Here is a 13,343-nt window from a genome sequence, read left to right as displayed (position 1 = left end):
AGTATTTTAGCCATGTTTATCATGAGTAATACTCCCCTTTTCCCCTACAACTAGGGTTGCGAGGTCGCCAAATCTAATAGCCGGACAGACCAGCTAGTTTGGCCGGACATTTGGGTAGAAAGGCCGGACACCCTACATCATTGAGGATTATGTGTATTAGTATTAATAGGTACGACAAAAAACTGTATGTAAAATCAAGCTTTTTTTATTATTGTCATATTATTAAATCTTGTTGTCGGGCGGCACTGCCGCCTGCGGGAGCGACCGACAGTCGACTCGCCTGCGCTCGGCGACGCTCGTTTGCGAAATGTAAAAAACCTAACAAAAGCCGGACAAGCCGGACACCGTTTATTTTGGCCGGACACGCAATCAAAAAGCCTACCTATGTCCGGCTTTATCCGGACGCCTGGCAACCCTAAGTGCAAACGGGCGGGGTTTGAACAGCTGACCGTTCGTATTTCAGTCCGCTCCTTTAACCGTTCAGCTATTGAAGCTCTATAGTTGAAAGTAGTAGTCTCTATATAGGAACAATGGATTCAATTTTAAGAATTAGAGTAAAGTAGGTAAGTATTAAAATTAGGGATTTTGAAAATGCGATGTTAAATCAAAGAAAACCAATAGGTAATTAGTAAAGATGTATTAATAATACAAGAAAATATTATGCAACTAACTTATTACATAATATACATATAATAGTCGCAGGGAATCAATACATTCTAAGAGTTTTACACAGCAATTTATAATTTATGAACTCAGCTCTTAATACATTATTTAGTAGTTAACTCTAACTGCATTACACTTTATATATTACGGCTTCGCCCGCGTAGATTTAGGTTTTTAAAGATCCCGTATATATAGCCTATATATAGTATACTCAGGAATAATGTAGCTTTTTTTTTTTTTTTTAGATATAGCGAGCAAGCGAGCAGGCGGGTCACCTGATGTTAAGTGATTACCGCCGCCCATGAACATTTGCAGCACCAGAGGAGCCGCCGATGCGTTGCCGGCCTTCTACTGGTGAAAGAATTTTTAAAATCGGTTCAGTAGTTCCAAAGATTACCCCCTACAAACAAACTTAACGACATAACCTCTTTATATAATAGTATAGAGTATAGATAAGTTCGTCACTTTTCAATAATTTTTAACTGTTAATTACTTAATTAGTGTGGCTAATTCCGTTGTACACAAACTCTAAACTGAACTATAATGACACGTCTAAATCTATTGCTATCCCTTTCATAATTGCTTACAGAAAAGAATAGCACTAGATTTAGACCCGTTAATTTAGTTTAGTTTAGAGATTGTGCACAAGAGAATCGGCCCCAGTAGGTATCTACTTATATTATAGGTAGGTACTGTCTTGCCCTCATGACGTATTTAAGTATCTTGACTACCAATTTCAGTCTTCTCCACGATCCAGTCCTTGAAAGCGAAGACCCTGGTGTAGACGTCAGGGTAGCCCTTCGCACATGGCACCCCCCAAGACACCACACCAACGACCTTGCCATCTTCCACCAATGGACCTCCGGAATCACCCTAAAAGATTATAATATAATACTCAACGATGCCCGCGACTTCATCCCCGTGGATTTAGGTTTAATAAAAATCCCGTGGGAACTCTTTGACTTTCCGGGATAAAAAGTGTGTCACTCTCCAGGTCTTATACTATAACCCTTGCAAAAAATCACGACGATCCGTTTCTCCTTTGCGACGTGATTGAATGACAAATCACAAACCAACAAACAAACACACTTTCGCATTTATAATATGGGTAGTGATTTTAAAAAAAAAGAGTAGGTACTTCTAGTTTGGGTGTTACATATCGGAACTGAGCCGAATATAATACGATACAAACGTACAGTTAAAATCGTAATCGATTGCGTAGTGATTAAAAATATATTTCATTTCAAATTCACAGTGGTGAATTTTTTTAATGAAATCAAACTGCAAACGTTATATAGTACGCGACAGTTTGAGATGGCAATCGGGGAGGGAACGCCCCGCACACCCGCACAGCCCCCGCGCTAACCCGGTGCGGGCGAGCGCGGGTGACTTGTGCGGGCGGGCGAGCGCGGGTGTGCGGGGTGTCCCCCCCCGCCTCATACCCCGATTGCCATCTCTACCGGTTGCGGACTATACCTACGTTAACTAAAATTTCAATTTGCAAGGGTGTCGAATTTTTAGACTCGTACTAATTGGAGTGCATTGTACGTTGAAATCCAATAAAGCTGGCTCACCGAATATCAACTACCTAGGTTGGCGGTGAACTGAACATGTTGCTTTTTGGCAATCGGTATCGAAATATACATATTATATATATATACTTAAAGCGTATATATATATTTCAGGTTCAGGTAGGTAAGTACTGCATTTCTTCGTTACATTAGCATCATACTAAAAAGCTGCTCGTAGCTTCGTAGCGTTTCTCTACGAAAACATCAATAATTATTTTGTTCCTACTTTCGAACCCGAAGAATGCCAACGGGACACTAACACTGCCTCCGCTGCCCGTCCGTCTTTGCGTGTATCTATCTGTCAATCTGTCAGTCTGTCTGTCAACGGGATGTATCTCATGAACTGTTATAGGTAGAGAATTGAAATTTTCAGAGTGTATATTTCTGTTGCCGCTATAACAATAAATACAGTGAGTCGCCAGGAAATACTGTACATCGGCATTTAGAAAGAGATAGCGATTTTGTGGGCGTTGTCTCTGTCGTTGCGACCAAGAAAACGTCACATCGGTACGAGTGATAGTTCGTTCTAAAAGTCGTACAATGTATCTTGCCGTAAACTGATATGAGCGCCAATAAACTGCGTAAATCGGATGTTTAAGACCGGACAAAGTGGGCAGTGAATGAAAGAAAGCGGACCCCACCTAGGATGGGAAAACGCACCGGAGAAGAAATATGTACGTAGCATTGGTAGCATTAACTTTCCTCATTTGTGCATCCAGTGCGAAAGTACGACTTACAGAGACTCGTATCCCAAAATTTGTAAGTTTCGTTAGGAAGTTTTCCTTTACGAAGGGCGTGCGACGAATAGTAAGTTATAATATAAGCACATAAGTTTTATTAATCTGTAATTAGATTCCACGATATCTTGTTACCTTATCCACTAGCTTATAGAAACAACAAATAAGGAATGTAATGTTTTCACGGTTCATGTAGTGTTACATACATGTGTGGTATGTACATTGTACATTGTAAACGTATGTATAGTTCGTGACTAGTTGACATGGCCATCGGGATATGAGGCGGGGGGACGCCCCGCACACCGGCACGTCACCCACGCTATCCCGCACCGGGCTAGCGCGGGGGCTGTGCGTGCACAGGGTGTGTCGGGCGTCCCCACCCCGATTGTTCAGGTCGCGAACTATATAATTATGAGTTTCTTTGTTCCATAGACTTTTATACAAATTTTACTCAATTAGGTAAAATAGGGTGAAATAACAAAAAAGTTAACACACCTACCTACGCACACCTACGTTGATTTTACATACATAGGGTAGGATTTATTTAAAGATCCCTCAAATAAGGAAAACGGTGGAGTCAACGCACGAAGTCACGTCATACGTAAATGCCGTTAGTATTCATAGGGGGACGTGAGTCTTTTATTAGTTTCATCGTCTTAGATTACTTATGTAAATAGATGGGGTTGACACCCTGGCCACAGTTCACGACAGTTATTAGGGAACTTGCAACAAAACGTCGAGGCGTTGACGTCACTGGCCGGCCGTCAAAATGTCCCTACATTTGACGCTAGTTAGCCTATGAATCGCCTATTTTTCTTTGATTTGACATCGCCCAAACGCGTCGCGTTAGGTCGCATAAGGGATTAAATAGGGGTTTGAAATTGGATACTTAGTCCATGCGGACGAAGTAAAATAGTGGCCTAAAATAGCGATCTCTTCCAGGCAACCTTAGGGCAGATGATATAATAAAAATAAAAGAAAGCGAAAGGGGTGTACTAATTAAATTAAGTAAATAGAAGTAGTGGGATAAGCTAGTTAGATATATAGATCAAAGACTTATTAGTCTGGTTCACAATAATCAAAGACAGATTTAGACACAATACCTATACTTATCGATCACTACCTACGCGAGGTAATCAAATCGTAGCACTACAGTGTGCGTAGCACATTCAAGTTTATGTTCATGAAAGCTTGGCACTGCATGTTAAACAATTTCAAATACGCAGTCGGAATGGCTTTGTCAGCTTAGAAGTTATTCTCTACAATATTGCATTCGTCGTTGAATTCGCCATCGCTGTTACCGGTAAAAAATCCATACTAAAATAAATGCGAAAGTGTGTCTGTCTGCCTGCCACATTTTCACGGCTCATCCGTTTAACCGATTTTGTTGAAATTTGGTACAGATATAGGAACGGACAATGAACATTATGCTATTTTAGTGCTGTAAATCAAAGAGTTCCTACGGATTTACAAAAAACCTTAATCAACATGGTTGGTGTTGCGGGTATCGTCTACTTGGCACAGAAATAGGAAGTGTTACGGATTAAAAAAAAACTAAATGTACAAGGACGAAGTTGCGGACTTCATCTCATCATGATTAACCTCAGGAGCACAGGACTTCTCTCAGTATGAGAAGATGTAGGTCATAGTCTGCCACGCTGGCCAAGTGTGGATTAGCTGACTTCACACACATTTGAAATTATGGAAAACTCTCAAGTGTGCAGGTTCCCGATGTTTTTCTTTATCGTTAAAGCAATTCGATTGCTTAAAACGCACATAAATAACTTTGAAAACAAGTGCCCACGATTGTACCCCCGACCTCCCGAATAGAAAGCGGGCGTATTAACCACCAGGCTATTATCACGGCTCTTCACGGCATCATCTAGTATCCAAATAAGAGTCAAACTTCGTTTCTATGCGCTCGAAAGCACTCAAGGGGCTTCCTGCGTTGAGGGAGGCTGTTCACTTCGACTCTAATCTGATTTAGAGAATAGCACTGTTGTTAGAGAGATGCATATACCTTTGTAGCCATGTTATTATAGCGTACCGTACACTGTATTGACGTGGAATGGGACTAATTCTGTTTCGACAATCACATAATCAAATCGATTGGTACTTACACAACAGCATTTCAAATACGTATGATCACTGTAAAATGTAGGTGAACTTGAAAGCCTATATATAGTTACGTATCTAATTAATAGCTAACACGATACCTAAATTATACTGTCTAAGTTCAAATATACTAGTCTTACCACAAAAACTTAAGCCCGTCTATCAGCTTAAGCATAAGTTTAAACCCCAACTAAAGTTTTTATGGTAAGACCGTAAAAGTCGAAACATCTACTCATGTGGTCGAAAAAAAAACAATGAAGTGCGAGTTGGAGTCGGACTCGAGTTCCGTACCATCGTACGTAATTTTCATGGTAGCCATTTCGTGAATGTGTATTTTAGTTACAATGTGTTTATTTTATTTTTTTATTTTATGTACCTATGTTATTTTATTTTTATTTCATTGTTCAATTTTAGTTTTAATTTAAAGTTTATTTTATAGAATTGTTAATTATTACACAAATTAATAAATTTAACAAAAAATCAGCATTCTGTGAAAATTTCAACTGTCTACATAATATCACGGTTTACGCGATACAGCCCGCTGACGGACAGACGGATGGACGGACGGAAAGATGGACGAACAGCGGAGGCTTAGTAATAGGGCCCCGTTAGTATCCTTCGGATACGGAACCCTGACATAGATTTGTTAGTCAACTTACATGGCAAGCGCCTTCGCCGGCTTTGGTCAAGGAGCAAATCTGGGTGTCGTAGACTTGGTTGACGTTGGTGTAGATCTTCTGACAGTCAGCCACGCTCAGCGCAGACAGCTCGATGATCTGCAGCTTGTTGGGTAGGTTGCCGGGATACTGAAACAATACGATTTTTAGGGTTCCGTACCTCAACAGGAAAAACGGAACTCTTAGAGGACCACTTTGTTGTGTGTCTGTCTGTCTGTCTGTCGGTCTGTCAAGAAACCTACAGGGTACTTCCCGTTGACCTATTCTTACCGAAATTATGCCCCATCTAGTCAGTACTCAATCATCGGAAACTGTTTCATATTGCACCAAGTAAGACAAAACATGCTGATAACACATTCATACGACGAAGTTGCAACCAAGCTATCATCTATTCGCGAAAAATGATATTTTTCATCTCTCTCTCCATAGGTATAAATTAGCAATTAAGGATGTAATATCAAATTCTGCCTAGTTATAGTTTATACTTTAGTCGATTTTAGTTCTGTGTTCCATAAGTTTACCTACCTAGTTTGTTTTAAATACTCTGTGCCTAGTTTTCATATGCGTACTATGCCGTGTGTTGTGGACATAATTTTTATTATAAGTGTTAATTTCTCATTGGAGACTGCTTTGGTTTAAGTGTTTTTATATATATACTATGTATTTATCTAATTGTAACTGTTTGTCTCTACAAAATAAAATAAATAAATAAATAAAAATAAAATAAATCAGCTCAGCGGAGCGCCTTTACTATTGCTATTAGGCGTACAACTAACAATAAAAGTTCTTACCGAAATTCTGCCCCATCCAGTCAGTATCAGATCTGCTCCGCCCTCAGTATTGCTATCAGGCAGCGCTATAGGCTGCACCAGGTCATTGAACTCTATCTCAGTGGCCACTCTGACTACACTGACGTCATTACTGATCAGCATACTGTTGTATTTCTCGTGCACTATGATTTTCTCCACGGAATACTTGTCGCCACCGCTTGTAAGGCTGTTGGTTCCGACTACTACTTTAATTGAAAATGCCGATTGGCTGAAATAAATTATGTAGCTTATTCTCTTGCTTTCTTATGACAAAGAAAGGCGTCATAAGAAAGCTCAGAGTAACTCAGCGGGCGATGGAGAGAGCTATATGCTTAGAGTTTTTCTACGTGATCAAATCAGAAATGAGGAGACCCGTAAGAGAACTAGAGTAACCGACATAGCTCAACGGGTTGCGAAGCTGAAGTGGCAATGGGCAGGGCATATAGGTAGTTCGTACAACCGATAGATGTTGGGGTCCCAAGGTGCTGGAATGGCAACCTCGCACCAGAAGACGCACTAGATGGACGGACGACATCAGACGAGTCGCAGGGAGCCACTGGATTCAGGCGGTGCAAGACCGTGGCGTGCGGAAGTCCCTACAAGAGACCTATGTGCAGCAGTGGACGTCTATAGGTTGATGATGATGATGATAATACTCTTGCTTGAATTTTAAGTTATAGTTTGGACGAATATATTTATGATTACGCGTCAGTATGAGTAATCTACAATAAGTTGGAGTGAGTGTGCGCAGGCCAGGTTTGGTTGTGCAATGAGAAACCTGGAAATTATTACGCAAAATATTGTTTAATACACCTATTACTAGAAAGAATCATTGTACCGTTTTCTTTAGTTAATTCATTCATAGCTCCCTAGATGACGCTATATAGGTGTTGCATCGCGGCAAATCGCGCGCACACACGCTCCCGTCATAGGAGCACCTGTCAACGCCATATGTAAAAACGCAGTCTGAAAAACGACACGCTAACATTCGCTCGCGCGCAGGCCACCTATGGCCTTGCATTGGTACCAGCACGAAAATCTAGAAACGCTCTCACGCATCCCTAAGGCTGATTCAAGGAGTCCTGGAGAATTTCATAAGAACAGGTCAGTGATTTCTTCCTTGTATATATCTGTTTTAGGCATTAATTTGTTGTTTTTTCTAGGTTTTTTGTTGCCAATACCATCGCCGCTAATTCCATACTATTGCAGTATAATTATTATAATTAATTTCGCACACGCACCCAGGATCAGTGACTATTTACACGTCGCCGACCCAAGGTTAGCCGTAGGAGCGATATAGCCACCGGAGTCGGAGAGTTAGAGAGTAGAGACCGCAAACAAGTAAGCGTAGTGTAGTAAGCTCTCCAGCATGATGGACTGGTGATATCAAGAGGGCAGGAAGTGGCTGGATGAGAAAGGCTGTGGACCGGGTGTGATGGCGCACTCTGGGAAAGACCTAAAAAGGGAACAATTAAAAATGGGTGGGATTATCAAACATATTATACAGATGTTTCGAACACATTTTATCTAAACCTTAGTTGCTTGCTGAGCTCTGAGCTACGTTGGTTATTCGGATTATTTTACGGATCTCCTCATTTCTAATTTGCTTAGAGACAAAGCATAGTTCTCTCCATCGCCCGGATCGCATAGGAACACATATGCATTAGGTACCTACAGCATCTTTAAAAGCTTACCCAACAGTACAATGAGCGGCTGTCAAAATCCATCGATTACTTATGATGGATCCCCCGCAGAAATGCGAATTGAATAGAGATCTCAACGACGCCTGGTAGGGAGCTCCGCCTTCAGGAGCATCCTCGCCTCCCACTATACGAGGTAGTGGCTCAAAGGACTTCGGGAGAACAAACCCTGGAAAAATACAAAATTAAAAAATATTTATCTTTTATCTAAATATATAAAAGGAAAAGCTGATTGACTGACTGATCTATCAACGCATACAGCTCAAACTACTGGACGGGTTGGGCCGAAAGTCATGCAGATAAATGTTATGACATAAACATCCACTAAGAAACATAGGAACACACAGAAACACACAGTCTTATCAAAGAAATTAATATTTATCAATCTATAATATAAAAATGAATCACTAAATGTGTTGCTCATCGCAAATCTCGAGAACAGCTGATTCAATTTCGCTAATTTTTTTTATAATATTCCTTGAAGTACGAGGATGGTTCTTACGGACAGAAAAATTTAATTCAACCTCCCCCTCAATTTTCTAAACTCCACCCGAGCGAAGCCGGGGCAGGTTGTTGTTTTTTCAAATTTTTTTAGTCATTTTTGAGAATAAACAGTAAGTAACTTACCAACAGATTACGGATACTAGATCTTAAATTATGGATGTTTTGAAAGTTTTAAGTTTTTGCGTGCGAAATCTGTCAGGTTTATAATAAACACGCGTTTAACACGTCTTATTTTTTTCTGTAGTAACACCTTCGATGTTTATTTATTACTCAACACTAATTGTATCAAAGGTGTGGCGCAGCAACGCAACCACGGCCTTCAGGTCGCCTCATCACTCAATAGTCGATATTTCAACACAAAAATTAATAAATACAAGACAGAAAAATTTGTAGCCAGCAATCAAAATAATCCCCCGCCTCTTACGAACTAGGGACTTATTTGCTGTGTCCCAAAAACCCAAAAATAAAATACCAATCAAGTGAAAAGTAAATGTTACAAACAAGATTACCTATTAAAAGTTTTTTTGTGAAAATACAGAGAGATACAATTTTTATTTGGTGTCGGAAAGTTTTGCAAAGACGCTAAGTCCCTTCGGCATCCCAGATGATTTTAGTTATAATTTGTTTTGATTCGAGAAATCGTGGGTCTTGAGGAGTAACTTAATAAAAGCTATACCTACTTACTTATGATAAAGTGGTGATAACCTTGTGGTTAACACATCCGCCTTCTTTTCGGGAGGTCAGGGGTTCGATCCCGGGCACGCACCACTAACTTTTCGAGATTATGAGCGTTTTTAAAACAATTAAAAAGGAAAACATCGTGAGGAAACCTGCATGCTTGAGGGTTTTCCATGTTCTCAAAGGTGTGTGAAGTCTTCCATTCGCATTGGACCAGATAGACTATGTCCTAATTAAACCAAAATTCAAAATTCAAATGATTTATTCAAAATAGGTAATAAATTACTCTTTTTGATTGTCAGTTGTGGGATTTGTAAGATATAGTGGTGATAATTAATACGAAAACTTAAAACTAAAGCTACGAGGGTTCCAAACGCACCCAGGTCTGAGAAGAGCCCGCAACAAACTCAGCAAACCCTTCTCACTTTGAGGGAAGACCCGTGCTTTTGTGTTTTGAAAATAAAATTATAATGATCAAGACATGTTTGGCAACTGGCCGATTTTTCTATTGTAAACTCTATCAGACTATTAAAGAAACTAATAATAAGTTTCCGATTCTCAGGGAATGTATAGAGGGACCATAGTTAACAAAGTAGCCGGCAGGAAATATTATATCAACCTTTAGAAAGAGGTAGCGGTTTCGTAGAGCGTTGTCTCTGTTGTTGAGACCGACAAAATGTCACATACTCGTATGTAGGAGTGACAGAGGCAACGCTCTACGAAGCCGACATCTCTTTCTAAAGGTCGATGTACAATATTTCCTGCCGGCTACTGTACAATAATGCACATTATAATCTCCTCCAAAAATTTCTTACGGGATCTCACAAGTCAACGTAAAGTAAAACTTACCGTGTGAAATATACATATAAGAAAATAAATAAACTAAAACTTTTTGCCCCATTTTATTTTAAACTATTAAAATTATTTGGACGTTTAAAATTCTAAGACAGGGAAGACGGGTATAACTTGAAAATTTTGCAGTGATCTATTTTATAGCATCCTTGAGTACTGACACTTGAATTTATAAGTACAGTGCCACCAACTTATCTGTTCAGGTGACAGCGTCGCTAGTGGAGAATTTGGTATTGCTATTTTTAAGATAATCGCCATGAAAAATTGGAAATTAAAATTCTTTCAACATTGTGAACATTAAATATAGCTTAATACTAGCTGATGCCCGCGACTTAGTCCGCGTGGATTTTGAAATGGCGACTGACGCGGCTCTAGTTCCAATTTTACCCACCTGAACAGATAAGTTGGTGGCACTGCATAGACAGGTGGGTAATAACTAAGTAGTACCTAGGTACAAGTAATATGTATAAAAGATACGATTAAAAGAGCTCTTGCCACCATAAATATTCCTGCGCTCATTGAGCCGGCAGGGATTAGTCGGGATGATGGCAAGAGACCTGATGGATTGACGCTGGTTCCCTGGGAACGGGGACGGGCGCTAATGTGGGACGCAACTTGCGTTGACACATTGGCCCCGTGTCATATCAGGAAGACAGCATCAAGACCGGGAGCCGCAGCAGAAACAGCTGAAAACGGCAAGCGGCGCAAGTATGCCTCTCTTATAGAGAGTTACATTTTTGTGCCGTTTGCCGTGGAGACCCTGGGGCCATGGAGTCTTAGTGCTAAAAATTTTTTACGAGACATTTCACCGCGATTAATAGCCTCAACTGGTGACAGAAGGGCTGGCTCATTTTTTGCGCAGCGGATCAGCCTGGCTGTCCAGCGCGGAAATGCAGCCAGTATTCTTGGCACCATTCCACGCGGTCATGATTTATATAGTAATTAGATAAGGCTAGCTTTAAGTTTTATTGTATTAAAAAAAAAATAAAAAAAAAATAAAAAAAAGTAATATGTAGCCCACTTCATAGTTTTAATTAGTTATCTAACGAACCGAGAGCCGTTGGAAGATCTAAAGGAGATCCTTGAAAACGGTTAAAGACTTGGAAGTGGTTCTTCAACGTTATCGGCTAGATTACGGTAAAATATGGGACCTATTATTTATAAAAAAAATAGCCTTCAGTGTAGAGACCATAATGTTTTAGTAATACATGTTAGCCCGCTTCCATCTTACACTGCATCGCGTCATCTATCACCATGTCAGATCGCAGTCAATGGCTAATTATTTGTAATCGATAAAATAAATAAAATCGATTAACATCATAAAAAAATTCTCAATTCCAATTTCCAGGCTTTCTCCAAGTCTCTTCACTGCTTAAGATCCTGTGCCACCCTTCTCCAGAATGGACCAGCTGTTAGTTTCAGCTCATCTTACCAACAACGTCTTTGCTGCCGACCCGAACCTTGTTTTTTTTCCTGTCTCGTGGGTACTACTGTGTTTGTACTCCGTGGTCACTAGAGTACTCCACTTTCCTTGGGTGTCTCAGGGCATGTGACCTGTGTAACTCCACTCCAGCTGATCCATCCTGGTTAATATGTCTACTACCTGGTTCTTTCTCTGATGTCTGAGCTGAAAAGAAGAGCAGCGCAGGAGAAGCACTCTAACAACTTTCAGCGTTTATTAAATACATACCTGTTCAAAATTGCAAACGAGCTCTGAACTAAATAAAGTTAGTTATTAAATATAATGTTGGAGTGCTTTGTAAATATGCGAAAACTGGGTTTGTATAATGTTTACAATTTCGTATTCCAAGTGTTTTGTGTAGTGTTGTTTGGGTGAATTCCTGAAAGCTGAATCATCCGCTATCTAATCGAACTTCCAAAAAGAAGGAGGTTACGTTTTCTAACTGACTTCCAAAAAGTTTTTTAGCTTTATCTCTTTGGTATAATTATTATAAACTTTAATTTGGCAAGTAGGCACCAAGAAGAAATCGCCCAGCAAATCGTTAAACAGTTCTACGCACAATACAACAGAATTTGAATTATAATTGGATTTGAACTGCGATTAGTAAAGTAATTTTGCGTGAAGGAAATTCAGGAATATCGTCTAGGAACGAATAAACAGCGTGGCAAAATTTTGTGGATAAGTTTTCTCAGATACTGTATCTTTGACCTGTTCTCTTTGACCTGCAACATCTAGAGAACTTAGTTTAAATATTTTTGGAACAATCTTTAAAATTGTTTTTATTCGATGAAAGAGTATTTAATTTATATTTTGACATCAGCAATGATGACGAAATATGCGTATATTATTATTTAACTAGCTTATGCTCGCGACTTCGTCAGCGTGGACTACACAAATTTCAAACCCCTATTTCCTCCCCTTAAGGGTTGAATTTTCAAAAATCCTTTCTTAGCGGATGCCTACGTCATAATAGCTATCTGCATGCCAAATTTCAGCCCGATCCGTCCAGTAGTTTGAGCTGTGCGTTGATAGACCAGTCAGTCAGTCAGTCAGTCAGTCAGTCAGTCAGTCAGTCACCTTTTCCTATTATATATTTAGATAAAAAGTTGATTGTACTGCGTATAGTACCTACCTATAATGTTACGTTGCGTAATTTGATATGCGGTCTATAATAATTGTGTTTCAGGAGACTGAAAGGGACGCTTTACTGAATAACCATATTAGAAAGACAATATGCAGTCTCGTCTCATCAATAGTTTCTTTCTCTTAGACACAAGGCACATTGCGGCGACGATTCGTATTTTGTGAAATTTTAGAGAAAACGCATCGTCTGTGCTGCAATTTTAAGAGATTATACATGAAGCGAATTGTTTTTCTAATGTAGTTAATAAAAGCCATATATTGCAAATTTAAATATTTATATGAACACTGTATTCAAGTGTTAATGTGTTATTGATTAGGTATGCTACTGGAAGGTTGCTGAACCGTTTGACAATAAACTCAACCTACTAATATACTTAACACCGAAGGTAAATCAAATCAAATGGTTTATTCAAAATCCATACCTACTAATAT

The 13,343-nt window shown here is 39.6% G+C and overlaps 2 protein-coding genes across 3 annotated transcripts in view; one reads left to right on the top strand and one right to left on the bottom strand.

Annotated features, from left to right (window-relative positions):
• Positions 1–622: 622 nt before the first annotated feature.
• Positions 623–13,343, bottom strand: part of LOC117997140 (arrestin homolog) — an 81,040-nt gene continuing 68,319 nt past the window's right edge. For both annotated transcript variants that reach the window (XM_069498003.1, XM_069498002.1), the window contains exons 11-14: positions 8,267–8,441; positions 6,555–6,801; positions 5,746–5,892; positions 623–1,536 (exon numbers count right to left, since the gene is read on the bottom strand). In XM_069498003.1, the coding sequence (XP_069354104.1) occupies positions 1,378–1,536; positions 5,746–5,892; positions 6,555–6,801; positions 8,267–8,441 (728 nt within the window). In that variant the 3' untranslated portion in view covers positions 623–1,377. The remainder of the gene's footprint in view (positions 1,537–5,745; positions 5,893–6,554; positions 6,802–8,266; positions 8,442–13,343) is intronic.
• LOC117997196 (protein obstructor-E-like) overlaps positions 7,352–13,343 on the top strand; it is a 147,941-nt gene continuing 141,949 nt past the window's right edge. Inside the window, exon 1 of the mRNA XM_069498062.1 lies at positions 7,352–7,676. The gene's annotated coding sequence lies outside the window, so the exon portion shown is untranslated. The remainder of the gene's footprint in view (positions 7,677–13,343) is intronic.

The sequence above is a fragment of the Maniola hyperantus genome, chromosome 4 (genome assembly GCF_902806685.2).
Source record: "Maniola hyperantus chromosome 4, iAphHyp1.2, whole genome shotgun sequence".
Classification (NCBI taxonomy): Eukaryota; Metazoa; Arthropoda; class Insecta; order Lepidoptera; family Nymphalidae; genus Maniola; species Maniola hyperantus.
This window is presented reverse-complemented; position numbering and strand designations above follow the sequence as displayed.